Source organism: Sminthopsis crassicaudata, chromosome 1 (genome assembly GCF_048593235.1).
Source record: "Sminthopsis crassicaudata isolate SCR6 chromosome 1, ASM4859323v1, whole genome shotgun sequence".
Classification (NCBI taxonomy): Eukaryota; Metazoa; Chordata; class Mammalia; order Dasyuromorphia; family Dasyuridae; genus Sminthopsis; species Sminthopsis crassicaudata.
Window position 1 is genome coordinate 246,973,256 of NC_133617.1, and position 27,724 is coordinate 247,000,979.

Genomic DNA, 27,724 nt, shown 5'->3' on the forward strand with positions numbered 1-27,724 from the left:
AGGCAGCGAGGCGGGCAGGGAGGCGGCGATCCCAGCTGGGCTGGGACTTCCTTCCTTAACCGCAGGACAACAAAACAATTGAACCTAAGGCACCCAGCTTAGCAGCAGCTGTCTGGACGAGCGAAGAGGGAGGCTATGGGTTCAGCGCTGAGCAGTGACAGCGGCCGAGCAGCCCCGGCTACCCCGTCAGCCCTGCCTGCGAGGAGAGAAGTGGAGCTGCCCGTCACCTCCTTTGATTGTTCTGTCTGCCTCGAAGTGCTATACCAGCCGTTCCGGACCCGCTGCGGCCACGTGTAAGTGAGGGGGAGCGGCCGGGGGTGGGAGACTCCTGTTGCTGCTACCCGCCGGGACAGAGCAAAGCTTAGGAAGGAGGTAAAAGGGGCTTTTCTGGGTCAGGCAAGAGCCGCGTACAGCAGGAGTTTCTGCATTGTAAAACCTGGACCCGTTGGGACTGGCTGCTGAAGGTGCCACAAGGGTTGGGGGAAAGGGGAGACATCAGCTACTTTGGCGACTGTCAGATCTGAGCAGCTGGCTCTGTTGGAGATCATTAAGTCCGAGGCCAGTCCGCTCCCGCTGGACGGCACTCCGGGGCCAGTTAGGATGCTCGCTGTAGGCAGAAGCTCAGCTTCGGTCCAGACTGGGTTCTGGGTCCACACGGAGTGCATCGAGAAGGGCAACGGCTCCTGGCGATGGCTAACCCAAATGGACCCCGCTACTTGGAAGCGGCGGGCTGCGGCCAAGCGCAGCTCTAAGTAAACAGAGTCGGGCGGGCGCTGTGCTTCCTTCAGCCCGGACGCCCAGACTGGCTGCGTTTTGTTTGGGGCTGCGCACGTGTCCTGAAACGCCCACGGCTCTTCCTCCTCTGGCGAAAACAACTGACCGGGCAAACCCCGGCTCCCCCTTCTCCGCTCCCCCCTTCTCCCGCTGAAGGTAGAGTTACCGCGTTGTAACTCCCGAGTGTATTCTGGCTACTTTGTTAAAGTTAGGCAGAAGTTTGACTAGGGCTTAGTGGTTTTAAAGACCTCCTGCTGAGAATTAAGTCTTTTTAATGAAGCTGAGCCGGCACTGAGGCGTTAACTTCTAGCGTTAAAATACAAAAAAGTTCTCCATAGGAAATGTGGGTTAAATGGTTTCTTTTTAATGCTACTTATTGAAACAGTTTAGACAAGTCCATTGCTAATTCCGTAATACGTGATCTAGGTAAGGCTATACAGCGTTGTAAAGTTAACGAAGAGCTTTCCTAATACCCCTTTTATCCTCACTACACTCCTGGGCCGTAGGTGCTATTATCTCCCCCCCCCTATATTTGCGGAAGAGGAACAGACTGATGGCTAGGATGCCGAGGGTCACGCCGTACTGTCGCATTTGAACTCAGATCTTCCTGGTTCCTCCGCCCGCTGCACCACCTAGCTGCCCCGGCCAGAAACGCAATTGTGTAGAATCTCGGCTTTTATTAGGCTTTTCATTGGAAATCAAACAAATGGGACAAATATTTAATCTCAGGTTCATCATCTGTAAAGTGAGTGGATGGACTTTGTGACTCAAGATTCTCTACTTCTGCCTAGATACATTCAGTTGTACAAAGTAAACACCAAAACTCCACTACCCCAATCAGAAAAGGCGTACTTTGTGACAAGACTTTGCTAAACCTTAGGAATGCACGGAAGGATAAAAAAAAAACGCTCTCCATGTGTTCAGCGGAGCGGGGGGAGGGCAGGGGTGGGAAGTTGAGGGGATAAGAAGGTGGGAGGAAAGAGGGAAAGGGGGTGGATGTACAAATAGTCTTGCCACATAAAAGTCTGCAGATTGGATAGGAACTGGGGGGTTGAGGGAGAAGCGGTATTCTAGTCCAAGTCTAAACAAGAATCCTCAACATCCAACCTAGTGTAAGGAAATGCCCAGTTCCATTTTGGGATAGCTCCAATGGTTAGGAAATCCTAATTTATGTTAAGCCCCAGTGGGTTTTTTCTTTTTTGCCATGCCATCCATTGCTTCAATTATGATTGTATGTGTTTAAAGAAACAAACACTAATCTATCGTTTAGAAATTTACTTGTTACTAGAAGCAAGGCTAGGGAAAAGTGCTTATTACCTGAAGATCAAAGAGACCTAGATGTGAAGGAGTTGCTCTTTCAATTGGGCTTTAGACTATCCATAGGGAAGGGAAAACTGGGAAGAAGCGGGAGGGGAGAGCATTAAAAGTTTAGGAAACTGTGTGGGGGAAAAAAATGGGAAAAGATTAGATTAGATCAACATGGTAATACCTAAAATCAAGCTGGTAATACCTAAGCACAGGTAAAACTGCACGTAGAATCAAATTCTTGAAAGGCATGTTTCAGAGTATTTGAGACCTGCTCCTCCTTCTCTCCCCTTTCCTACAACTTAACCCCCCCCCAAATTCCTAGGGTTTAGCTTTACTACATCTAGTAAGAATCTTTATCTTTGTATATTGTCTCCTGAGAGATGTATACTTGAAATGTAATCCTTCCAGCTTGGGATGATTGTTGTATAGTGTATTGAAAGTATGTTTATAATGAAATATCTTCAACCATAATTGAGGTATGATAAACTATTTACAGATAATACAGATAATAGTATTCTGTTTGGAAGAGATTTGGGGGGGGGTCATTATAAGGATGAAACATTTAGAAATCCAGTGATTTACAAAAGGTAACATCTAAACCTTTAGTTGTAATTATAATTAGCATTTATGTGACCCTTTAAGATTTATAAAGGACTTACAACAATCCCTGTAGCTGGTGCTATTATCCCCTTATTGGAGATGAGAAACTGCGGTTGAGTGACTTGCCCACTGTCACATATTTGTGTGAGGCCATAGTTGAACTGCTGATTTTAAATAATTCTTATTCCACCACCTAGCAGCCACAGGTCTTACTCATCTCTTATATTCTTGGGCAATAAAAGATAACTTTTTTTAAAAGATTGGATTTTTGTAGGTTTTTTTTTTAATGCTTTAAGATGTATTTATATGTAAATACCCCGTCTAGGCTTCAATGTTACTTTTTTTTTGATTGGATTGAGTAACTTGAAACTTCAATAGATGTTATCTAATGGCCCATTATCCTTGATTTTTGAATGTTTGGATTGTGTAAAGCTCACCTTTGGCAACATTTCTACTTGTTGGTGCTGTTTCTGTTGAAAGGTATTTTCAAATTACTAGTATCTTGTTTATTCTTTTGCAAAATGTTGATCTCTTTTGTTCAGTTCTTTTTCTTTGTTCTGTTTGAATTGGGAAAAAGCCTAGCAATTGGAAAAACTCATTAAACTGCCCACTATTATTAGCACAATTTTCCTTCCCTCAGCTTTCCCATTCTTTGTTTTGACAAATCTGTTCATTGTTCTTGTTGTGAATAAAATGGCCCTACCCCACCTTTTGGTAAACTTGTTTTCGTTTCTTTTCACATTTTAATTTTTTTTTCATCGAATGACCCTTTGCTTATGCAGCCTAAACTAGTATTTTTCCCCCTTATTTTGTTTTCTTTTTTTTTCCTAGTTATACATGTACATTAATTTTTTAAACACATTTCTTTATGAATCATGTTGGAAGAGAAAAATCAGAACAAAAGGGAAAAACCATGAGAGAAACCCAAAAGGGAAAAAAATATAGCCATGTGTGTGTCTGACTCCATAAACAAGGTAGTTTCTTGGGTTGAATTTAACTTAAAACTGATATATATATATATATATATATATATAGACTTTGCCTCCCAATCAATTCTAAATTGGTAGTTACTCATTTGGGGTTGCGAAGAGGAAATGGGTGATAAATTACTGTTGTTGGACCCCAAAGATGGCATTTAGGCTGAACCTCTTTGTGATAAGGCCTATCCTAACTTGTAGCTTTGTTATCTGTAGTTGTTTCTGACTTTTACATTTCTTGCTAGTTCCTCATTTAATCCTCAGAATGGAGCATTTTGCTTGTTGACTCACCAGGTAAATCCCCAGCACATCCTAGTCTCCTTTTGCTAAAAATAAAACATCTGAAATATTTGTGACTTGTCAAAATGGAAAATAGCAATTAGGGACCTGAATTATGCTCAAAAGATCCGCTTATAAAGTGAAAATTATGAGAACATTGTGCTGTCATGAGGTTAATAATAAAGAGGAAAGTTAGAAGTAGCCTAAATTTTAGAATACCGGGTTTCAAAGAGTTCAGAGAAAAGACCAGGGTAAGTTCTGTCTCATAGACTGAAAAACTTTAAAAATTGAATCAAATTAACTATATAGATATACTTTAACATGTTTAACATATATGGTGGGACTGCCTGCCATCTAGGAGAGGAGGGGAAAAGTTGGAACCAAAATGTTTGCAATGTTTAATGTGTCTATAAAAAGCTATAATGAAAAAAATAATAATCAAAAAGCCTTTAAGGCCGTGTTGGAAGGAGATGCAAGACCCCCTTTCCCAAATTAACTAATCAGAGACATCTTCAGGTATAAAGAGAAGACGTTTATTTAGTCCCTGCAAGGAGAGGCCCAGACACACACTTGGGAGCCATCCCAGCTCTCTACATGTTTGACCTGACCAGCAGGAAGTAGAACACCCAGTTAAACAGGAAAAGACCCAAGCCTTTTCATTGGATAAACTAAAAGGATGGAACCATCCTTGACCTGCATCCCCGGGTTCAAGGCCTGGGAATAGGGGCCATGTGACTAAGTCCCAAACTGAAAAAACTTCATCCAGTCAGTCCCTCAAGGCCTTTAAGAAAAAACAATTCAGGGGGTACAGAATTAGAAGCTTGTATTTTAACAGCTTGTATTTAAATGTTATACCTAACCTATTGTTATCTAGCTATTGCTTGTAGACCCTTAGTGACCATGAACTCATTACCTGCTAAAGCTGCACTAATTACTTTTGGGAGGGTTCTAATTATTGGAGTTTTTATTATTCCTATCCAGCTGCAGTTTTCCTAATTCTACTTTTCTGGGACCAACCACTACTACTTGAATTACTCTAAAAGAATTTCTCTACGGCTAAACACCCCCAAGACTTTTTAATCTATTTTACTCACTGTTTCTTATTGCTCAATCCACTAAAATCTCACCTTTTTTTTTTAATACACATTGCTTTATGAATCATGTTGGGAGAGAAAAATCGGAACAGAAGGTAAAAATCATGGGAGAGGGGAGAAAAAGAACAAAGAAGTGAACATAATATGTGTTGATTTAGATTCAATTTCTGTAGTTCTTTTTTCTGAATGCAGATGGCATTTTCTATCATCTATTGGGATTGCTTTGGAACACTGAACTACTGAGAAAAGAACCAAATCTCATAGTTGACCATCAGCACATTTTTGCTGTTATTGTATACAATGTATTCCATGCTCTGCTTGTTTTGCTCAGTGTCAGTTGATGTAAATCTTTCCAGGCTTTTCTAAATCAGCTTGTTCATCATTTTTTGTAGAACAATAATAATTTCCATTACCTTCATGTACCACAATTTTTTCAACCATTCCCCAATTGATGGGCATTCAAGTCTTTTTTTATGTGAATTTTTAACCTACCCCAACTTCCATCTCATTTTTTAACCCAAGTGTAGTTCTTCTCAATTAAGTTTTCACTAGAATACACTTATCCCCAAAGAAGAGAGATGAGCAGATTCAGGCCCCCAATCCCTGCACAAAGGGATTATTCAAAACATTATTCTAAACATAATTATTCAAAACATACCCGTCTTTTTCCTGTTGTGAAAGAAATCCAAACAAAAGGGAAAAAACACAAGAAAGAAAAAGCAAACAAAGGTGAAAACAGTATGCATTAATTTGTATTCAGTCTCCATAGTCATTTGTGAATGCTGATAGCATTTTCCATCTCAAATATACTAGAATTGTCTTAGATCACTAAATTGCTAAGACCTATGTCTATCATAGTTGATCATCACACAGTGTTACTGTTAACGATGTACAATATTCTCCTGGTTCATGTAAGTCTATACCATAGCTCATAACTCAGGGATAGCTACTCAATTTCCACTTCCTTGCTACTACAAAGAGAACTACTGTATATATTCTTGTACTTGTGGTCCTTTTCCCTCTCTTTCTTTGGGATACAGCAGTGACATGCCCTTTAGGCATAGTTTCAAATTGTTCTTCAAAATGATTGGATCATTTCATAACAATACCAACCTATACATTAGTGTCTGGATTTTCTTGCATCCCCTCCAACATTTTATCATTTTTTCCTGTCATTTTAGCCAATCTAAGAGGTATGGAGTGATACTTCAGAATTGTCTTAATTTTCATTGCATTTGTAGGCATCACAAAACCATAAGATATAATTAAAATTTATTTAAAAAACAGAAGATGGAAAAAAATTGCTTTTTAATCCCCTAAATTGTACTGTTTACTCATCTAAGGAAAATCTCTTTCCTCATCTTCTGAAGCACATGACTGGCCCCCACCTTCTCCATGCAGAATTACGATATTATGACAGAAAGTTTTCTTTCAACCTTTGAGACTAATGGTTCAGGAAGAAATGGGATAGTGACAATTGGTAGGCAACTATTCTGAAATGTTGTCTTACAAATTGTATTTTAACGCTGCAATTTTTCTTCTATAAGACTGCTACAAATATTACCTCAAACTCCTGATAGGAGGGATATTTCCAATCAATTGACAAGCATTTATTAAATGTTTGTGTACCAGGCACTATGCTAAGCAGTCTGGACATAAATGTAAAACAGGAAAAAGTGAAACAATCCTTGTTCTCTCCTTGTGAGGAAAGAGGAGGTATTTTCAAAATAGGTACCAAATAATTTAGAAGACTTAAACCTTAAAGTTGAAGTCTTAAAGAAAGATGAACTGAGATAGAGGGTCTAAGAGGCAGAGATGAGAGAAGTATATAATACCTAGTCACATATATATTGTGACTTATATGTATGTCATATAGTAATAGCTATCAATATCTATAACTACCTAAAACCTTTAAAATGGCTCTAAATGCCAACTGTCATTCATATGTAGATCTAAATTTTATTTTCTTCCTGTAATCAATGTTTAGTGATAATATTTTCTATTCTTTTATTCCTTGATTGATATTATATATTTCAGTCAGTCTGTTAATAAGTATTTATTAGGCACTGTGGCAAGCATTGGGAATACAAATAAAAACAAATAGATCTGCCTTCAAGAAGCTTATTCAAATTGGGAAATTTTATTTATTTATTGTAGTGTTTATTGTAGTGTTCGTGATATTAGGAGGTTATATTTTCTCATACCCAAAATAAGAACTCAGAGCAAAGAGACATCTATCTACTTACCTAATATGTTAAAGGAAGAAAAGAAAGGGAAAAGTTAAGCTTTGGTATTAAAATTGTCCATTTGACTAGGTTTCTTTTTTTTATTCTAATCTATTCCCTGAAGCAATTGGGGTTAAATGACTTGCCCAGGGTCACACAGCTAGGAAGTGCTAAGTGTTTGAGCTGGTGCTTTATCCATTGTGCCACCTAGCTGTCCCTAAGTCTGTCTGACTTTATAGTGAAATTATATTTACAGTGCAGTCTAGAGGTTGTCCTCAAAACTGAGCTCTTAAATGGGGAAATTTTCTATGTGGGATTCTAAAATAATGTGAAGCTTTTAATTTAGGAGTCTGCGCATTTGGGGAAAAAAATTAAAAGAATGTTGTAAATTGTGGAAACTTTGCCAAACCTTTTGAAAAATGATTTTTTTTTGTTTTGTTTTGGGGGGATAGATTCTGCCATTCCTGTATTTCTAGAAGCCTAAGGAACAGCAAGTGGACATGCCCTTATTGCCGGGCTTATCTTTCTTCAGAAGGAGTTCCTGCAACTGATATAATGAAGAAAATGAAAGCAGTATACCAGAATTGCACAGAGTGTAACACTCAGGTACATTTCACTGATTAACTCCTAGCTAAATACTTCCCTTGCTGACTTCTCCCTACTTCATTATAATGGTTTCCCCATATTTCACTCTACCTTTCTTATGTTTGTTGAAAACACTCCAAGTAGATCTTACTTCTTCCTTTTAATACTAATTAATTGCCCTGTCTTCTTAATTCTACCTCTGTTAATAGATCTACATCTACAGTCATACAGCTATAACCTCAGTTCCCATCCTCATTTCAAACCCTCTAAATACTATCTCTACTTCTGATCTCTTCCATCCTCCATATAGATATGTTATCAATAATCTCAAGCCAAAGTTTCAATGGTGTCACTTCTGTCATCAAAAAAGGATGACAATTTGACATTGCCCCCAAAAGGGCAATGGCTTCTTTTTGTCTCTAGGAAATAAGATGTACTGAATGTGGCAACATAACTTTTTACAATCTGGCTTGATTTTATCTTTCCAGGATAATTGCCAATTTCTTTTCGTCGTTCATTTTGCCTTCTAGTCAAAACTGGTCTATTTGCTCTTTCCCATGTGTAAATTCTGTCACCTGTTATGTTTTTGCGCTGTCTCAGTCTTAGAATGCTTTTTCCCCTAACCTTTGTTTATAAACCTACATTAGCTTAGCTTATATTACCTCTTAGTCTTAGGACTGATTCTCCCCTTTGTTAGTGCTTTCCCCATTTCTCTCCCAAACCATTATACATATACACTTACACATTTATGTTTAACAACTTATAAGTTATTTATCTTGGTACAATATAAGCTTGAGTTTATGGACTATTTAGTTTTGTGTCACAGTACAGGTCATAGTTTTTGCTTAATAAGCATTAAATTAAATTTAATCCATCTCAATTTCTCCAACCACCTACATTAAAATTGAAATTGCCTAAACCAGATGAGCTATATTCTTTGGTACTGCTTCACTAAAGACAGATTATACCAGGTTAACCTTATTTCAATTTTTGACAAGGTTAAATCCAGAACATACTGCAAATATATTTTTTTTCCCCGAGGCACTGTGATAAGTGTCTGAGACCAGATTTGAACTGATTTGAACAGGTTTGAATTTTTGTCCTCCTGAATTCAGGGCTAGTGATCTATCCACTGCGCCACCTAGCAGCCCCCTGCAAATATTGTTATATAGATTTTAGCAAATCATTTAATAAAATATTTTTATTACAGAAAAGATGGAGAGATATAGGCTAGGCCAGGGGTATTAAACTTGTGGTCTTCCACCCAGAACCAGATTAAAGTATAATTAAGGAAATTTTAAATAAAGTAAATAGAAATATAAACACAGTGTTAACTTGTAGTTTTTTAAGTCAATATACAACCCATAGACAATCATGAAATTGGATAGGTTTAGAATTGATTTAATAAACTCAAAAAGTAGTCATCCAATTAATGAGTCAAGTGTCAACTTAGTAATAGGTCTCCTATGGAGAGTCACAGAAATCTGTGTTCTGTTACTTTTTGGTACTTAACATTTTTATCAATGGTTTGGATGAAGGTGAAAATGGCAGATTTACAGATGGCATAAAACTGAGAGAAATAACTAACACACTGGATAACAGCAAAGATTCAGAAAGATCTTGACAAGCTACAGCAAGCACTGAACCTAATAAGATAAAAGTTAACAAAATGGATTTAAAATCTTATTTGAGTTAAAACACAAACCTTACATATATAAAATGGAAGCAGAATAATTGGGCAACCAGCAGGTTTCAGAGGACTACAAAAAAGCAGCAGTGATCTTGGGCTATATTACAAAAGACATAGCTTCTAGAAATAAGAAAACGTGCTAAGCTCTGTCATAGTAGACAAAGGATATCCATGGTATTGTGCTTAGATATGGGAACCATATTTAGGAAGGACATTGATAAGCTGAAGAATACCTGAATGTCAAAAACTCCTTGCCATTTAATTATCTTGAAAGAATTAGACTGAGAAGGTTGGGGTAGAGGATTAGTTAATCTAGAAAAGGGAATACTCTTGTTATAGCTCTCACATAAAGGACTCATCTGGAAGAGTTAAAAGAATAAGGTAAAAAGTGGAAAATTAGGGCTTAGGGTTAGGAAAATTCCATAATGCTGCTAAAGTAATTTATGTAAATTACAAAACTGTTATTAAATAAACTCCAAATGTTGTATATTTTCTCTAGGATCAAATACAAATTCTTCAATCCTTTTTTAAATCCTTTACTACCTAAGCCCAACCTTGTGTTTCTATTCACTTTATAATCCAGCCTAACTGGCTTCTTTACTATTCTTCACATGTGATACTTCATCTCTAGCCTGCATGCTTTTGCACTTACTCTCCCCCATTCTTGAAATGTACTTCTTTGTAAGGACAATTCGTTGTAAACAAAATTCAGTTCAAGTACTAGGTTTTTATTGAAACCTTTCCTGTCACCTTACTATCCCCATCCATGGAAGAGGGGGAAGGGTACTAGAGCCAGCTTAATCTGGTTTTTAAATTCAGCTGGTTGTTAAATTCCAGTATGAACATTTGTACTTTGGGAATCCACAAAATGCTAAAAATCATGGTTTGATTTATTTTGTTGATTTATCTAGACTTAAGAAATGATGGGGACAATGGCTAATTATATTACACAATAAACTTAGAAATATATCATGAGCACAGTTTTCCCCCTCAGGAAGGCAGTTGTTAAAATGCCAAAATGCCCTGGCCTCCCTCCCATCAAATGAGCTTTTTGTTTATTTTGTAATAATACAGATTTTCTCCCTGGTTAGTCTTTTTACATTTCTTAAGGTCTCAGTACTCTATTCTTTTTTAGGGGTGATGGTGAGGGTAGGCCCTTCTCTCTAGCCTTCGATCAAAGCCTAACTTAAGGCACTCCTGCTCCAGAAAACCTTCCATGACCATTCCTATCCTTATTGGATTCTTGCACTTCACTTTTCTTTGAATGGTGGTATATCACTCAATATATAACATAATGAAACTGAATTCATGGCACCTATTGGAGACAGTTATCTCAGGCTGTCCCCAACTGGACTGTCAGTTCAATAAATATTGATTTTTCAGTATGTGAGCTCTAATTTTAAGTGCACAAGGTTTAATGAAGTTTATTTTGGTGATACACAGTTTTAATTTCAAAATTGGTCTAATTTTATATTAGAAAAATTGGAGAGTATATGGTTGGGTGTTTAATGTTCCAAAAATATATCTGTTTTGAGACAGGTAGATTCTCCTCTCACAATCTCCCCTGCTTTTGTAGCTGTCTCTACAGTAAATAATGGGAAAGCATGAATCTGTGTTGTCCTGATCTTTTTAAAATTCAACCTTGTCAGGAAACTGCAACATCCTTTGACATCATGAATTTGAGGTTTGAGGTTTAACTTTTGTAGCTTTGACAAAAGAAAAGCACAGAAACAGCCCAACCCTATATACCACAACTTGCTGTATTAAGCTTCCTTTGATATAAGATGTTTTCAGTACCTAATGAAATACTTATCCATACTATATTATATACTTACATATTAAATACTTATATAATTTGTATTATAGTATTATATCCCTTATAGTTGGGATTGCTGTAATAAAAATCTTCACTGTTACCTGAGGTAAATATAATGCACTAACCATCTTTTGAGTATAAACTTAAGGAAATTATCATGGCATGTTTTATGAATTCATATAATGGTACTGAGCATAATATAAACCCATAATATTTCTGTTTTATCCAAGAGTACACGTACAAATCTTCTGTTTACTTATTGTGGCCCATTCCATAATTCCCTTATTTTTAAAATCTGTTCTCAGATAATAAAATTATAGAAATTATAGAAAGTATAAAATGACTACATAATTTATTAAAAACTTAAAGAAACATGAACAGGTCAAAATGATACTTTAAGCAGTAGATCATTCTAACTTTTTAAGCAAAGTTTTCAAAATTTTGATAGAATGTTAACTCAGATTATATAGATTATCTTGAATGTATTCTTTTAAAGAATGTTCTTGGAGAAATTCATAGAATGCAGATAATTTATGGATATCAAAAGGGCCAGGAGGATAATTTAGTCTAACCCCTCATTTTACAAAGTAAGCAAGTTTATTCAGCAGCAGAAAGCAGAGTTTTAAACTCAGATCTTCTAATCTCACAAGCGTAGTGTTTCCTATTCTTGAGAGGAAAATAGAGGCAAAGTAAGCAGAGAAAATTGTAGGTAATTGCAACGATGCATTTATTTTAAATCTTTTTTTTTTAACGTAGGTATGTCTCAGTAAAATGAGAGGTCATATAAAGACTTGTCAGAAGTATATAGAAAAGTATGGACCTCTTCAAGAGCTTGGAGAAGTAACAAGGTAAAATGTTTCTGTTCCATGAAGGTTATCAATGAATGTTATATTTATGAAAGTTCTAAATTTTAAAATTCATTGAATTTTGTTATTTGGGGTTTAGTACCTTGCCCAGGGTCACACAGCTAAGAAGTGTTAAGTGTCTGAGACCCTTAACACTGAGATTTGAACTTGGGTCCTCCTGACTTCTGGGCTGGTGCTGTATGTACTGCATCACCTAGCTGCCCCTCTGATTTTTAATTTACTGAATTTCAAATCTTCACTTTTAAAATGCTATGGCAATTTGCATTTTGTTAAGTAAGTGACACTTTACTGTAGTATCCTCTTCATGGGACAGGTAGGGGAAGAGGTCACCACACCTGGAGTCAGGAAGGCCTGAGCTCAAATTTCCTATTGGACACTGACTAGTTGTGTGACCATGAGCAAGTCACTTATTCTATTTGCCTCAGTTTCTCATTTGTAAAATGGAGAAGGAAATGGCAAACCACTCCACTAGTTTTCCCAAAAAGGGTTATAAAGAATCAGACATGATTGAAAATAACTAAACAAAAACAATCTTCATGAGGTTGTTGAGGCTCAATGGAATTAAGCAAAGCAAAACTTAAGGCATAATATGAATGTTGGGCATTATTACTAGCAAGTAGCTGTAACATCTGCTATTAATCATTTAGTAATTTGATGGGGAAGAAAAAGGAATAAAAATTTATATAGCACTTATGAGTCATGCACTGTGTTTTATAAATATTATCTCATTGGACCCTCACAACAGCCTTGCAAGGCAGGTGATATTATCCCCATTTTATACTTGAAACTGAGGCAAAGCATCTGGGGTCACACAGTAAGTATGTAAAGTCCTATCTGAACTCAAATTCAGCTCTTCCTGACTCCAGGCCTAGGAAGCAGCCAGTGTGCAGCATTTTAACAGATTTTGTAATCTCCCTTTTAGTATTGTAAAGATTAGTTTCTCCCTTTAGTTTCTATAAAAGGGAAGTTATTGAGGAAGAACCAAAAATAAAATGTAGAACTGAACCCTCTGAACAAACATGCATTTTGACCCAGTTTCATCTTGCAGGTCATAGTTTAAATTTTTTTCTCTTCTAGTTTCCCTACTTTCCCTAGTCACTTCTTACTTTTCACTTTACATAGAAAAGGCTGAGAAAGTGATTGGTATCCTAGATGCCATACAGTACTCTTAATATTAGGTGAGCTAGGCAATTTTTTGGCAGTTGAGATGTAATTAGCTTTAATAGTACGGTTTTCAAAGAATTCATTTCTTTATTCTGATGATTTGAAAAGTGGTTTTGCATATATACTTTAACATATTTAACATGTTTAACATGTCTACCTGCCATCTGGAGGAGGGAGTAAGGGGAAGGAGGGGAAAAGTTGGAACAGAAAATTTTGCAAGGGTCAATGCTGAAAAATTGCCCGTGCATGTATCTTGTAAATAAAAAGTTGTAATGGAAAGAAAAGGAAAAGTGGTTTTGTTCTCAGAATAAATAAAAAGGCCAGGGTTGTTTTCTATCCAGGAATTGATTGATAGAAGTCCTAAATCTTCCCTGCATAATATTCTTTGAGAGGTTGGTGAATTGAAGTCAACATTAACTACTTTTTTGATCATAGGGATTTCAGCCGAGTTATGGTTTAAAAAAAAAAAAGTAAGCTTACAATTTTGAGAAATTTATTTGCATTATAATGGATACTTTCTTTTACAAAAGTTTAGCAGTCTTAGAAAAGAATGAATTTTGTGTGACGCAGGGCGTGGTAGCTAGCAGGTTTAGCATTCAGAAACTGAAATAAGTTGGATTTCACTTCTTAATGAATTAATAATAAACTATATGGGTTTCTAGAACAAAAGTACATTTTTGTCTTTATATTACCTTTGAAATTCTATTAAATCAACAGGAACAGATTGATGAAAATGGGCATGTCCTGAGAATAGTGTTTTTTTGTAGAATAAATAATCAATTCCCTCTTGGGCAGAGATTAGAGTTCCTTCTTTGTTATCTGGTTTTGTGCCATGCTGTCATCTTGAATATGTTTACCATTGATTTGCATTATTATATGTTTAATAATGATGGTATAATTTTAGTTTTGCATGTGTAGGAATAATCCAGTAATCATCAGGGAATGTTTGGCTCAGGGAAAGGTAATTCAGCTAAATAGTATAGGGAGGGGGAAAATGTATTGCCAGGGTTTGAGATGATAATCCATACACAAATGGCATTTTTGGGTTAGGTTAAAATTATAAATATAAAAATTACATTATGTTAGGTTTGATATTAATATTATATAATTAATATAATAATTTATAATAAATATAAAATTAGTATTTTTTACTATATTCCATTATGTTTTGCTCAAAATGGAATTTTTATGTCCATTTTATGTATAGGGAAACTGAGGCACATTAAAGTGTAAGTAATTGGTCAATGGTAACATCAAATCAATGACAGCACGGGACCCTCCTATCCACTGACTTTGCTGTTTCTAACTAATTTTGTTAATTAATTCCAGGTGTGCATGTCCATTTTGTGATAAAGAGTTGGATGAATATAGCTTGCTAAGTCACTGTCTCACTTATCACAGATCAGAAAGGAGACCAGTGGTATGTTTATTTTATTTTTTATAAATTAATCAATCTGCTAGTATATAAAGGGTGTGTGTGTGTTCATGTATGTATACGTATGCTTATTTTGGTACCTATTTCATTTGTATGAAGAATCCTGGGTATTCTAGGAGCCAGTATATATCAAAGAGAAGACTTAAAAAAATCTTCCTGATTTTTTGATAGGTCATGATGATTGTCACTTTTATTTTGTTGATTTTAAAAATATTCTGTGTGCATGATTGCTGTCTGTATAGTCTGTCCAGCATGAGCTGGGCCTTTATTAGGAAGAGATTCATTCATTCTTACCCTGACTAAATTAAACAGTCTTAGTGCCAAGTGAGTAATATTAGTTGACAATTGACATATGAATGTGATCCTGATTAATTTATTGCTAATAGATGTATTTGAAGACATAGTTCCTTTCAAGGAACAAGTTTCTTTTTGTTTAAAGATGTAGTTGGTCAAAAGGAGTATAATTATATTACCTTATAAGAGCGTTTGGCAGATCCATGTAAGGTCCATGGGGTGTGATTAAATAGCAACATGGAGTCAAAAAAACATTTAATGTGTCCAAAAAAAAAAAAGCATATTTTATTTTAAAAGAGCCATTTTTTCAGCATTATTGAACTTGAAAGTGATTTTTCTCTACATGAATTGGTCAGTCAATTTTTTCTGTTATCTTGACAAGTCACCTTTGTTTACTTCACAAAAAAGGCTTAATAATGTCATAACATTTTGGAGATGTTATAAAGCTAGAAAAGTAATTCTTAAAAATATTCATAAATATCATATTATACCTAACCTTCAATTGGGGAATGTTATAACAAGTTGTATATAACTATGATGGTATACTTATGTGATATAAGAAATTTTGAGCTGATTGGTTTTGGAAAAACATGAAAAGACTTGGACCTATGAAGAAAGATATGCTATTCATCTCCAGAGTGCAGAGAGAGAAAAAAAATACATAGAGATTAAAAGAAAACTTGGAAAGAAGCACAGAAAAACTTGTAGCTTTGAATAATACAAGATGTAGTATGTATTTTCTAGTTTTTAAAAAAAGTAACTAGTTTGAAATGAAAATCTGTGGTTTTATATTGAATCCTTCTCATGGTATGCTGTGTACATGCAACTTGCTTTTTCCTCCTTATTTTGTATTTAAGTTTAAAATGAATTTAAAAAAAATTAATTTCCTATAAGGGCTTCTGAAAACAATATTGTGGGAAAGGAGCTATAACTTTCTTGATTCAATATCCACCAGAACACTCAGATATTTGAGAATTGAGTTGCGGTCTTTGAAAGCTTTATGATGAAAGAGCTTGCAGTTTCCTGGGCAGTATGGTATCTGGGAAAGAGAAATACATCTATAATCCATAGGTAGGTTCCTTGCTTTAAAGGAACTCAATGCTGTTTCTAGGTGTGAAAAAAGATGACTTGTTAAAGCTAAACATGGGCAGTGTGAATATCTTTGCCCAAATATTTCTTATCTGATAAGAATCAGCAGCTCTGAGCAAGTGCATACCTTTAAATCAATTAATCAACAAGATGTTCCAGGCCCTGGGAATATAGAAATGAAAATAAAACAGTCCCTCTCTGTAAGAGGCTTACATTTTATTGAAAGGAAATAAGCACACTTTCATTTTGATTCAATGCATTAAACATTTATGAAGTAACTGTGCTGGGTAGTGCTCTAAGAGGGGATACAAAGAGACAGCCCCTGCCCCTTGAAGTTTACAACTTACTAGGGGAAACAACATGCAAACCCATATATTCAAAGCAATCTATATACAGGATAAATAGGAAATAATTTATAGAGGGAAGACACTGGAATTAAGAGGGGTTGGGGAAGGCTTCTTGCAGAAAGTGGGATTTTTATTGGCTCTTAAAGGAAGCTGGAAGTTCAATATTTGAAGCAAATGAGTGTTCCAGGAAATGCAGACAACCAGGACTGAGGAGTATCTTGTTTGTGGAATAGCAAGGAGGCTAGTACCACTGCAATGAAGAATACCTATTTGGAGAGGAGGGAGTAAGGTGTGAGAAGACTGTAAAGGTAGGAGGGAGCTAAGTGATAAAGGGCTTTGAATGTCAGAGTACTGTATTTCATCCTGTAGACAATGGAAAAGCAGCCCCTGAGTTTGAGTTTGTTGACTGACATGATCAGATTTGCATTTTCTAATATAAAGAAAATACATATAAAATAAATACAAGCCAGCTAAAATGAAAAGAAGGCAGACTGCCCAGTTCTTATGCTCCTCTGTTAATAAAAACCTAAAATTTATACCAGACCAAATAGTGATCAAGAAATCCAATGAGAATTGGAGGCCAGCTAAAAGCCTGGGAACAATGGGAAAAAGGACCCTGCTAGGAAAGCCAGTGCAGAGCTTCAGGCCAAGAGCACATGTAGCTTACAAGAGTAAGAGTGGAGGGCTCCCTTTTGGAAGCCAGAAGTCCTCAGGGTTGGGACTCTGAAAACCCTGGGAAGCACAGGTCAGTGTGCAGCAATCCAGCATAGCATGGGAATGCTTATATCCAGACCCAAAGAAGCAGAGGTCTTTTTTCCTGTGTTGCCAAAAAGGACCCTGAAAATCTAGCTCTATGCAACCTAAAAGATTTAGGAAGGCTGACTCTAGAAGGTAGATATCAGAGAAGGAAGCAGGTGACCTAAGATAAATCCAAGTAGAGTTGATTACTGTAGCCGGAAAGGAAGTAAGAATCGGAACCTGATCCTGACAAAAAAAAAAGCTACAAAGATGAGTAAACCAAAGAGAACACTGACTGGTAATATATACATATATATATTAAGATCTAGAGATGTTTAAACAGAAGAAACAACTAACCCCATAATTGTTAGCAGATATACAAAAGAGAAAAGTAGATTTCACACGGAGACCAGATGAATACTTGGAAGGAATGAAACCATAATATATATTTAAAGAGCTCTAGAGGAAAGAATTAGAAAAATAGACTCCCTGTAATGTAGAATAAATGATGCCAAAAATCAATGACTTCATGAGACAGCAAGAAATTTTAAAATAGAAGAAAATGTAAGAAAGGAGTCTTTGCACATGTGGAAAGTAGGTCAAGGAGGAAACACTTAAGAATCATTGGATTTGTTTGTGAAAGATGTTAACATGCTGGGATGTAAACAACAGTGAGCTATAAATGCTTTGCACAGCCTAGGGATCCAGGGAAGACCCCTAGAATCCCATGGAAATACTGAAATTGACAAGCTAAGCTAGGAAAGAAGAAAACTGGAGGGATTAGAGTGTGGAAAGCAACTGTCTAAAATACCCGGATTTGGGGGTGGGGGAGACGACAGACTTTTAAATAACCCAACATCAAAAAAAAAAAAAAAAAAAAGAAAGAAATCAAACAAAGCATAAATGAAAATGAATCCAAAGGAAGGAAAAATCTCTAGACACAGTTGGATTGCAAATGAATTATACAATTCTGAGAAAAATGAATTCTACTATAAACTGTTTGCAAGGGTTAGGGGAAAATACTCTTACAATACAAATACAAATATATTATAGGGAAAATATATAATATAGGGAAAATATATATTATAGGGGAAAAATACTCTTACAATACAAATACAAATATATTATTTTATTTTGTTTTACTTTAGCTGAGGCAATTGGGGTCACACTAGGGAGTGTGTCTGTGTGCTCTATCCACTGTGCCACCTAGCTGCCCTGAAATATTAATTTTTAAACCAGGGAAAGACAAGATAGAGAAGGAAAAATATCAGTATCATTGAAAATTTTAACTATTGAAATGTGTGGCAAACTGACCAAATCCAGCCTTCTGACTGATACTGTACTGTGCAGAAGCTAATATGAACCATGGTGGGATGGATTTAACCCACAGATCTTAGTTGCCATAACAACATATTAGAAAGATTCTTTACTATGACAAGATCATGTTTATAGCAGGAATGCAGATTTGATACAAATGGTAAGGTATAAATATATAGAGCACCAGCCATGAATTCAGGAGGACCCAAGTTCAAATCTGGTCTCAGATACTTAACACTTCCTAGCTGTGTGACCCTGGGCAAGTCACTTAAGCCTAGACTTAGGGGGGAAAATATATATATGTAATCATACAATTAATACAAATAATAAAGTATATGATGGTATTAATAAATGCCTAAAAGGCTCTTGACAAACTTCATTTACTGTAAAAAAAAAAAAACTCTAGAAACAATAGGAATAATTAGTTTTTGGGTCACTTTTTGGTCCTATTTGGTGCTTTGTGATCCTTTGGGGTTTTCTTGTCAAAGATAGTGGTTTGCCATTTCTTTCTTCTAGTTCATTTTGCAGATGAGCCATATAGGCTTAAGGGACTTGCCCAGGGTCATAAAGCTATTAAGTGTCTGAAGCCAAATTGGAACTCAGAAAAATGAGTGTCTGACTTCAGACCTGTTATATCTAATGTACCACTTACTTGCCCCTAACATATTGCTTATAAGAAACGTGTAAGATAATGTTAGAACAAATTGATCATGCCTTCAATACACCACAATACCCTAGAGTACACTGTACCATATAATATAAGTGCTGACTATTTGCCAGATGCTGTGTTAAACCCTAGTGATGCAAATAAGAAAAATATATACCCTACTCTCAATGAACTTACAGAGGAAGACAACACACAAAAAGAAGTTAGAAGGGGGTAGAACCAGCGGGTGCCCTGTCAGAGCTTCCTGTTTCATAGAATCTTGAAACCAATCAGAGCTGCAGGGGAAAAGTGGAGAATTGACAAGATTCCAAGTCCTGACCCTCAAAAAAGGAAGCTTTGGGAGGCATCCAGGAGGCTGAAGGGATTGGAAAGGGAAAAGGATTGAGTATACAAAGCTTAGTTAGTAGCATGGAAGATTTCCAGGCGGTCAGCTTGGAGGGTTTGGGGGCAGATCATGTTCTCTGCAACTAAATTCAGCTGTAGAGTTGAAGTAATTGAGAAAACTGGCACTGTTTTGAAGCTGTGAATTGGTCCAGCCATTTTGGAATTCAATTATGATCTGTGCATAAAGGTTTAACCTAGCTATAACATTACTAAGCCTAAATATTATTAGGTAAAGATTTTTTTTAGGTTGATATTAAGCATTTCTAAAAATAATGTTATGTGTTAATAGACGCAGTAAAGAACTACAATACAAACGATACAAATTTTCAACTAAAATCTGAGTATCTAATGTGTCCATTAGAAGCCCAAGAAAGACATCATCAAAATAGGCATTAGATAAATCTCACTTTTATTAGAAGTAAAAGGAGGATTTAACACATACAGTGTTTGGTGTAGAAATATTTTAAACTCAACCCTGATTGCCTAGCTTAAATTGTGTGTATTCCTTTAAAACTCAACAGGGAAACACATGGAGATGTGATGCAAAAATTTCTATGTTTTACAGTTATGTCCACTCTGCCATTTTTTATCTAATGGAGATCCAATCTACTCCAGTGACGGTTTGATCCGGCACTTGCAAATGAGACACCCAGTGTTTTATGATGAATTAATTGTAAGTAAACATCTGCATCTTTTTTTCTTAAATTGTTATGATAATTAAAGGTTATAATAACATAAGGTCATTTATATTATTTATATAAGGTTATGTTAAAATAACATAAGATTATTTCCAAGTCAAACAAAAAATTCAGGAAAGCGTTAACTCCTGCTGCTCACCTCAACAGGGTCAACTGTCTCTTACCTTCACCAGGTCTTCTGATGTCATGGCTTCGACTATCTGAATGGAAGAACAACCTCAAGAGGCCCCACACTGATACACATGAATATGCAGCAACAAATCTTTATTCTATTACTTCACTACATAGAGTTCCCTCAATCCTATTGCTCTAATCTTCCCTCCCCTTTCTGCAACCCATTTTTCTATAGTCTCCAGGTCACCGATCAGAGCCAGATGTGTAATCAATCAAGAGTGAGGAGGGCTTCCACCTCTTTGGATGAGGCTTACTTAATGCCATCAACGCCTTTTTGGGCTCAGGCAGAGTAAACTCTGCTCTTGAGATTTGCTCTCGACTCTAACAAAATTTCCAGCAATAGAAGATGGAATAGTAATATACAATAGTTTCTAGAATTCTAATAGTAGGTAACAAAGGACCTCCCAGAAAATGAGATGAATTGTCCATCACCCCAAAATGTGGAGTAGATTCCCCCCATCCTACAAGATATAGTACTGGAGGATGAGGAATTACAGCCCATATCCAATGCCTTTCTCGGTCAGCAGCAGCATTTTCAGCATTTGTTAGCAGTCCAGTACCGCATCGTAACCCCAACTGTTTTTGGAATCTTTGAACTCAGCTCAAGAAATGCAAATAGCAGTTGCACCATAATCTCGTTATTCTTTCTTTTCATCACTCTGTTTCTCTGGCTTTTGGGTTTCCTCCGCCTTCTCAGCTTTTTCAGCATCTTCTCCCACTGTCCTGATTCCCCTGGTTGGTACCCACTGTTTGTTCTCCAGTATCATCTGCAATGATAAGAACATACCCCGGACCCCAAATCCTAACTGTCCCTGGACCTGCCCAAATTCCCAAATTCCATCTTCTCTCTTCCAAAGAACTTTTTTTATACCCCCTTTATACTGATTTTTGTCCTTATACTTGTCTTTCTGTAAATGTGTAGGCCATTGTTTCTCATATGTGCTAAAATCGAATTGCAGGGGTTAAATCATCTGCGAATTGCATGTAATTATATGTGGACACTGCTTTGTCCAGTGCACTCTGAGTAAGGCGCCCTTTTGGCCTTCCCCACAACATTCTCTTTTCTTGTTTAACAAGGAGTGTCTTAAGGGACCTATTGGCAAGTTCAACAATGGCTTGACCATTAGGATTATATGGGATACCTGTCACATGAGAAATATTAAATTCAGAACATAAAGACTGAAAACCTTTAGAAGTATAAGGACCATTATCTGTTTTTATATTTGTTGGGGGACCCCAATTGCTGCAAAACAATAATACAAATGTGCCAAAACATGTTTTAAGACTTATCCAGGTTGAAGAGTAGCGGAGTAGCTCATGAAAACTTATAAGTATCAATGGATGTACTGTGACTTCCAATGAGTAACATCCATTTGCCAAATATCATTAGGCTTGTCACCTCTTGAATTGTGAGTTGGATCAGATTTATGTGGGGCAAAGGGAATACACTTTAAAGATCTAGCTGAGAAATGAAGACTATCAATGTGCTCTCTGAGCAGCCTCCACTGTACTAAGTATATTACAACTATACAGTGCAGCATCAGCCATCCTGTTAACTTCAAATATTGGACCTCTGCCATCTGTATGTGAACGTACATATATAATATATATAGGTGATTTCGAGTAAGTAATGCTTGTTGCATTTGATAAAAGTAATTGAGCAATAGTGCATTGACAGATATTAATAATAGAATTAGGCAAATTTTTTACTACTAAGCATGCATATTGACTATCTGATTAAATTAAAGAAGATACATGTTATAAAACAAAAAAAATTCATTTTTCTGAGTAGAATCATATTGAGTACACAATACCTTTAAAGTGTTGGTAGAAGGTATATAAAAGCTTGCTCTATGATCCTTAGTAGCATTAGTAAAAAAATATTTAGTCCTTTAACGGGAATCTTACTAATAACAGAATGTTTCCATCTATAGAAAGTTGTTTATAAAATTGAGCAGGTTGTATAACATGTGTAAGAGAACAAAAAGGTAATGAAGTTTCCCACTCTGTTTCCATTAGATGAGCAATTGAAAAGGTGACATTGATAAATAACTGGAGGTTTACCTGTTAACAAGACTCCTCTCTGAACTACTTGTGAAAGAAATTGATATAAAGCTTGATATTTATGTGTCAAAATCTTTAAAGGCTTTTGAGGATATATCTTGCATCTTGAAAAAAGACACCAAAGAAAGAATCTTATAAAAGAGCAAATTTCATGGGAACTAAAGAATCCCATCTAACTATACACATACCCATATTCTTCATAATTTGCTGAATAGCTTGTTTTGCTTCCTCAGTCCATTCTCTAGGAGAATTTACCTCTGAGGAGCCTTTATATTCATCAATGAAGGAAGAATAGGGACAGTTGTTCTTATCCATTGAATGTTCCCTATTAGTTTTTTTTTTAATATGTTTTATATGCTTCTATCTGTATCCTAGGTGATTCGCAAGTTACATAACTTTCCTTAAGAATGTCCTAGGTAATGAAATGGAGGTTCAGTCTGTATTTTTTCTGGGGCCACTATTAATCCCTACCTAGTTAATTGTCCTATCATTAAATTCAGTAGAGTTTGTGTTTGTTTTTTCTGTGGGAGTTGCCAACAATATATCATCCATGTAATGCAATATTGTGTATTTTTGAATATTTTCTAATTGGATTTATTATTATATCAACATACCGTTGACATAATGTTAGCCATGCCCTGAGGGATAACTTTTCCACTGAAATTGCTGAGCAGGCTGTTGTAAATTAATTGAAGGCACAGAAAAAGCAAATTCTCACAATTAAATAATTTAAAAATTTGACATTTCATCCCCCCACTTCCATTCATTTGCATAAATCATCCCCAATGCCTGAAATTAACTCATTCTTTATTATTTCCATCAAAAATATCTATAATTCCAATATGATACCCCACAGGTTAATGTTAAGTGAGGGTATTTCTGACTGTAGCGTCTCCATTAGTTGCATAATAGAATTGATAGCTCTTAGCTATCTAATCTGTTAACATTCTCCATGATCATAAATGTAGGTGAATTGTTCTTTAATTATTTCCTTTAATGCAGCTAGTCATTGTTCCACCCAAATAAGTTTTAAATCCAACCATTTTATTTTTGGTACTGCTAGCTTAACAATGTCCCTCAATAGTTTGTTTTTAGGGTTATTCCCATCTCAAGCACTATATCCCAGTCCCATAATGAAACCAATAACCCTGAAATCACCAGGGATTGGAACCTTTCTTGTTGATCATCTGCTTCCCACTCATTTTACCCCCACTTTGCCTCCTTCTAAGGGCCATGTAGCAGGCCATTCTTCCCTAATTACAGACACATCAGCCCAGTATCTAACATGCCCATAAATGGAATGCCTTCAACTAATATTTTTAACATCGGGCGTTGGAGATTAATATGCACAGAAAAAATAGCAGAGGAATTTCCTCTGGTATCCAATTTCAATGGAATAGCTCGAGCCACTGAATCTTGAGGCGATAAAGTAGTGGAAAATGCATGGGGATTGGTTATTGATATACAATTTCCCCCAGGATATAACATAGTTGTCTGAACAGTAATTGGGGATGGAGCAGAAAGACCTACAATCAAACATCTTCCACTCATCTGAATCTGAACATCAATAGAGAATGGAGGGATAGTTATAGGAGGAGCTGTAATATTCACCATGAATTCCCCACCTTTAAGTGATGGAACTCCCGCTTAATACTAATCTGTTGGGGACTTTGATTCTGCCACTTTCATATTTCTTCCATTAGATGGCATTGCAACATAGGCAGACATGCTTGGTTGCCAGACTTTCTGCAATTTATCATAGATGTCATTTAATTGTGTTTGGAGGTCTTAGAGATCAACACCGAAATCACCTAACTCCTCCCACTCAGAGTTAACTCCTGGTTGGCAAACATTTTGCTTTTTTTCTTTTCTACATTTTATTTTTCTTCTGTGCCTGGCAATGTGTTTTTCTTCAAACTTACTTGAAAGAGCCCCTCGGCCTCCCTCCTCCTTTCTTTCTCTTCCCCCTCCTGTGCTATTTTTTTCTTGCCTGTAATTTTTCCATTCCCTCCTTGCAGCCACCTCCTTTATCCCTCCATTTACTTAATGATGGATACAAAGACTGTCTTTTAGGGATAATTCTATTTTTTAAATGTTCTAAAAAATTTTCTTTCTCAGATTCACCTGCCTGTGAATTTCTGTAATTAATCTTTTGGGATGCCCTGGACCACCACAGATGGGTGCTTTTACAATCCCATAAATTGTAAAATCTAATCCAGTTAACATTCCAAGAGACTCCTCTGTATATGTAGTCATTTGATACCCCACTGTAGCCCATCAAGCACCATCCAACCCTGTATATTCTAGCCAGGGGGAAGTCTTCCAAATCCTATCCACCCCTTGCCCTTTAATTATACACCTGCAATTATACACATAATTTTCCTTTTCTTCCGGTTTGACAATGGGAAGCAAAATCCTCTGTCTCATGTCCTACTCAGACTGTGGAGCTTCCAAACAAGGCTTTCAAGTCCAGCGTTCCCCGTTGGGATGGCAGTCATTAACTCCCCTTGCTCAGCACAACAGGGTCAACTGGCTCTTACCTTCACCAGGACTTTGGATATCATGGCTTAGATTATCTGAATCAAAGAATGACCTCCCACAGAACCCCATACACATGAATATGCAGCAACAAATCTTTATTCTATTATTTTACTACAAAGAGTTCCCTCAATCTTAATGCTCTAATCCTATAAAGCATAATGAGTCTAATCTACTACTCTTCCCCTTTCTGCAACCCCTTTTTCTATAGTCTCTAGGTCACATGTCAGAGCCAGGTGCATAATCAATCAAGAGTGAGGAGGGCTTCCACCTCCTTGAATAAGGCTTACTCAATGCTGTCAACAACCTGTTGGGCTCAGGCAGAGTAAGCCTCAGAGTGCCTCAAACTCTGCTCTTGAGATTTGCCCTTTACCTTAATAGGGAAAAAATGGTATGATGAGCTATTACTTAAAAATATCTCTTCTAAATATCCCCAGATAATTGAGGAGGGCATGAGCTCCTCCCCCCACTTTTTTTTTTTTTTAATTTTGCAACAAAGTAGTTTACATGCTGTCATCTGAATTTCACAGCTCTGATTTAGGTTCTCTAAGACTCCTAATAGCAGGTAGGTAGCACAGTGGATAATATATTTGGCTTGGAGCCAGAGACCTAAATTAAATCATGTCATAGACATTTCAAAGCTGTGAGACATTGGGCAATTCAATTAACCTTTTTAAACTTTAGTTTCCTTATATGTAAAATGGAATACTCATAGCAGTTGTGGGAATTAAATGAGAGGACACAAACTGCTTTGTTGATTTGACTTAATACATGTTTGCATATGGAACCTATTAAGGTCTTATGGCTGCTAATCACGCCTGTCCTTTGAACTGACAGTACCTCCAGGACAAATTGGGTGAATTTGGAATTAAGATAAAGCTATTTTTTAAAGTATCTTTCATTTTTCTCTTTTAGGATTTTAATATATTAGAGGAAGCTCTTATCCGAAGAGTTCTAGACCGGTCACTTTTAGATTATGTGAATCATTCGGACAGCACCTAATTCTGCCAGGAGGAAGAAGCATTTTCTATGGATTCCTTTGCACAGTACATTCAAATGCTGCTTTTGAGAATCAAGGGAATCTTCAACCTTCAAAAAAACAAAACAGATGTAACAAACCTTTAATGTTTGTATCTGTTATTGTGCTTAAATGGAAATTTAAAAGCCGCTATCCCTTTGGTGACTTATATATACCAATTCTCCTGTTGAGATTTTCTGATACTTAGTAGTAACAATTTATCAACCAGGAGGTTTAGGGTGGGTAGCAATAGAGGGCATGTTTGAGGAAAGAATTCTTGTTGGGAAAAAAGACAGATTCGGAGAGGGGCGTAGTGCCATAGATTAATAATAAACAACAAGACTGACAATGACAAACATCAGGTTGCTTTATATTTTAAAAAAATATCAATCAACAAGTTGATATTTAAGAAGAACCTGGAAGTAGTTTTCATTCCTAATATTTTAGTTTCTAAATAATTATCATGAATTCTTAATTTTAATGGAAATGAGGAAAAGGAAAATTGTGGTAGTTGATAATATCCCTTTAATTTGTATGCTGTTACTTAGTATTGTAACAAATAAGTCACAAATACTGTAATAGGAATGTATTCTTAATGCTTTCATATTAAAAATATATCTACCATAAGCAGAATATTTTTTAAATATTGGCAGAAAAATTTAATTACTATTGAAAGATTTCTATAATGTAAATAAGTTTCAAAATATTATGGCCTGACATTTTACATGTAAAAATATCCTGTTTGACTACAGCAGTTTTTGATGTAAAGCTATTTACAGTTGATTTTCAACTAAAACTACTCAGTTACTGTAAGTTACAGTTACAATAAGGTTTTATTCAGCTAAGTTTCAGTTCAGTAATTCTAATCAGAAATGGACTTTTCTATTTGTTCTTTCTCTACAAGGGCTATTTATAGTATGGAAACAAGGAAAGAACAAAGAACTATTTTAGAATTCTGATCACTATTTTCCCATTACCTCTAGAACCTAATACATATTTGAAAATTATTAGAAGAATTTGTAGGAACTGTGAAAGAGTAAAAGGATTCTGAATTATTCAAAACTGGATAATTAGTTTTACCTCTAATTAACTTTGAGAACTTGGACATCATCTTGTTCAGTTACACAATAGGAAACAAAAACAGAATAGTGAAATAACCTGCCTAAGGCTATGCAGCTCCCAACTCCTCATTTTTCTATTATACCACTCTAAAAGACAAAAAAAATATTATGACTATTTGAATATGGTCAGCAAAGTGGTGGTGTTACAACAGCATTGGTGTAAGAAGGCAAGGCTTGGTGGGCCAGTGTTTGGACTAAGTTACTCTCTAAGCTTTAAGTTTTCACCTCCAAAAAGATAGCTCTATAATGTAAATAACATTATTCATAAAGATAGAGGTGCTAAAATGTCTTAAAGAGATCCACTCTTATTTTCTTCCTCAACAAAATTGTAGTTGTCAGAATTTAAAAAAATTTTTTTTTTGTAAAGATTTATTATGAGAAACAAAGGATGGCAGGACCATTGCTTTTGTTTAAAATGTCTGTTCATAAATGTCCTTCAATAAATGGTCTTCTTAAACTTAA

General features: G+C 36.0%; 1 protein-coding gene across 2 annotated transcripts; it reads left to right on the top strand.

Annotated features, from left to right (window-relative positions):
• RNF125 (ring finger protein 125) lies at positions 1-27,724 on the top strand. Of its 2 annotated transcripts, none has more exons than XM_074277252.1 (6): positions 1-293; positions 7,710-7,863; positions 12,105-12,196; positions 14,708-14,798; positions 20,215-20,322; positions 20,521-20,647. In XM_074277252.1, the coding sequence occupies exons 1-6, from the start codon at positions 136-138 to the stop codon at positions 20,527-20,529; spliced, it is 612 nt and encodes a 203-aa protein (XP_074133353.1). In that variant the 5' UTR covers positions 1-135; the 3' UTR covers positions 20,530-20,647. The 2 variants fall into 2 exon arrangements, with proteins under 2 accessions (XP_074133353.1, XP_074133346.1); XM_074277245.1 differs by lacking the exon at positions 20,521-20,647 and adding an exon at positions 26,039-27,724 and having other exon boundaries at positions 5-293.

Coding starts and splice junctions, on each gene's coding strand:
- RNF125 (XM_074277245.1), top strand. CDS start 136: ATGGGTTCAGCGCTGAGCAGTGACAGCGGCCGAGCAGCCCCGGCTACC. Junction 12,197..14,707: donor GAGCTTGGAGAAGTAACAAG/GTAAAATGTTTC, acceptor AATTAATTCCAG/GTGTGCATGTCCATTTTGTG. Junction 20,323..26,038: donor TGTTTTATGATGAATTAATT/GTAAGTAAACAT, acceptor TTTCTCTTTTAG/GATTTTAATATATTAGAGGA.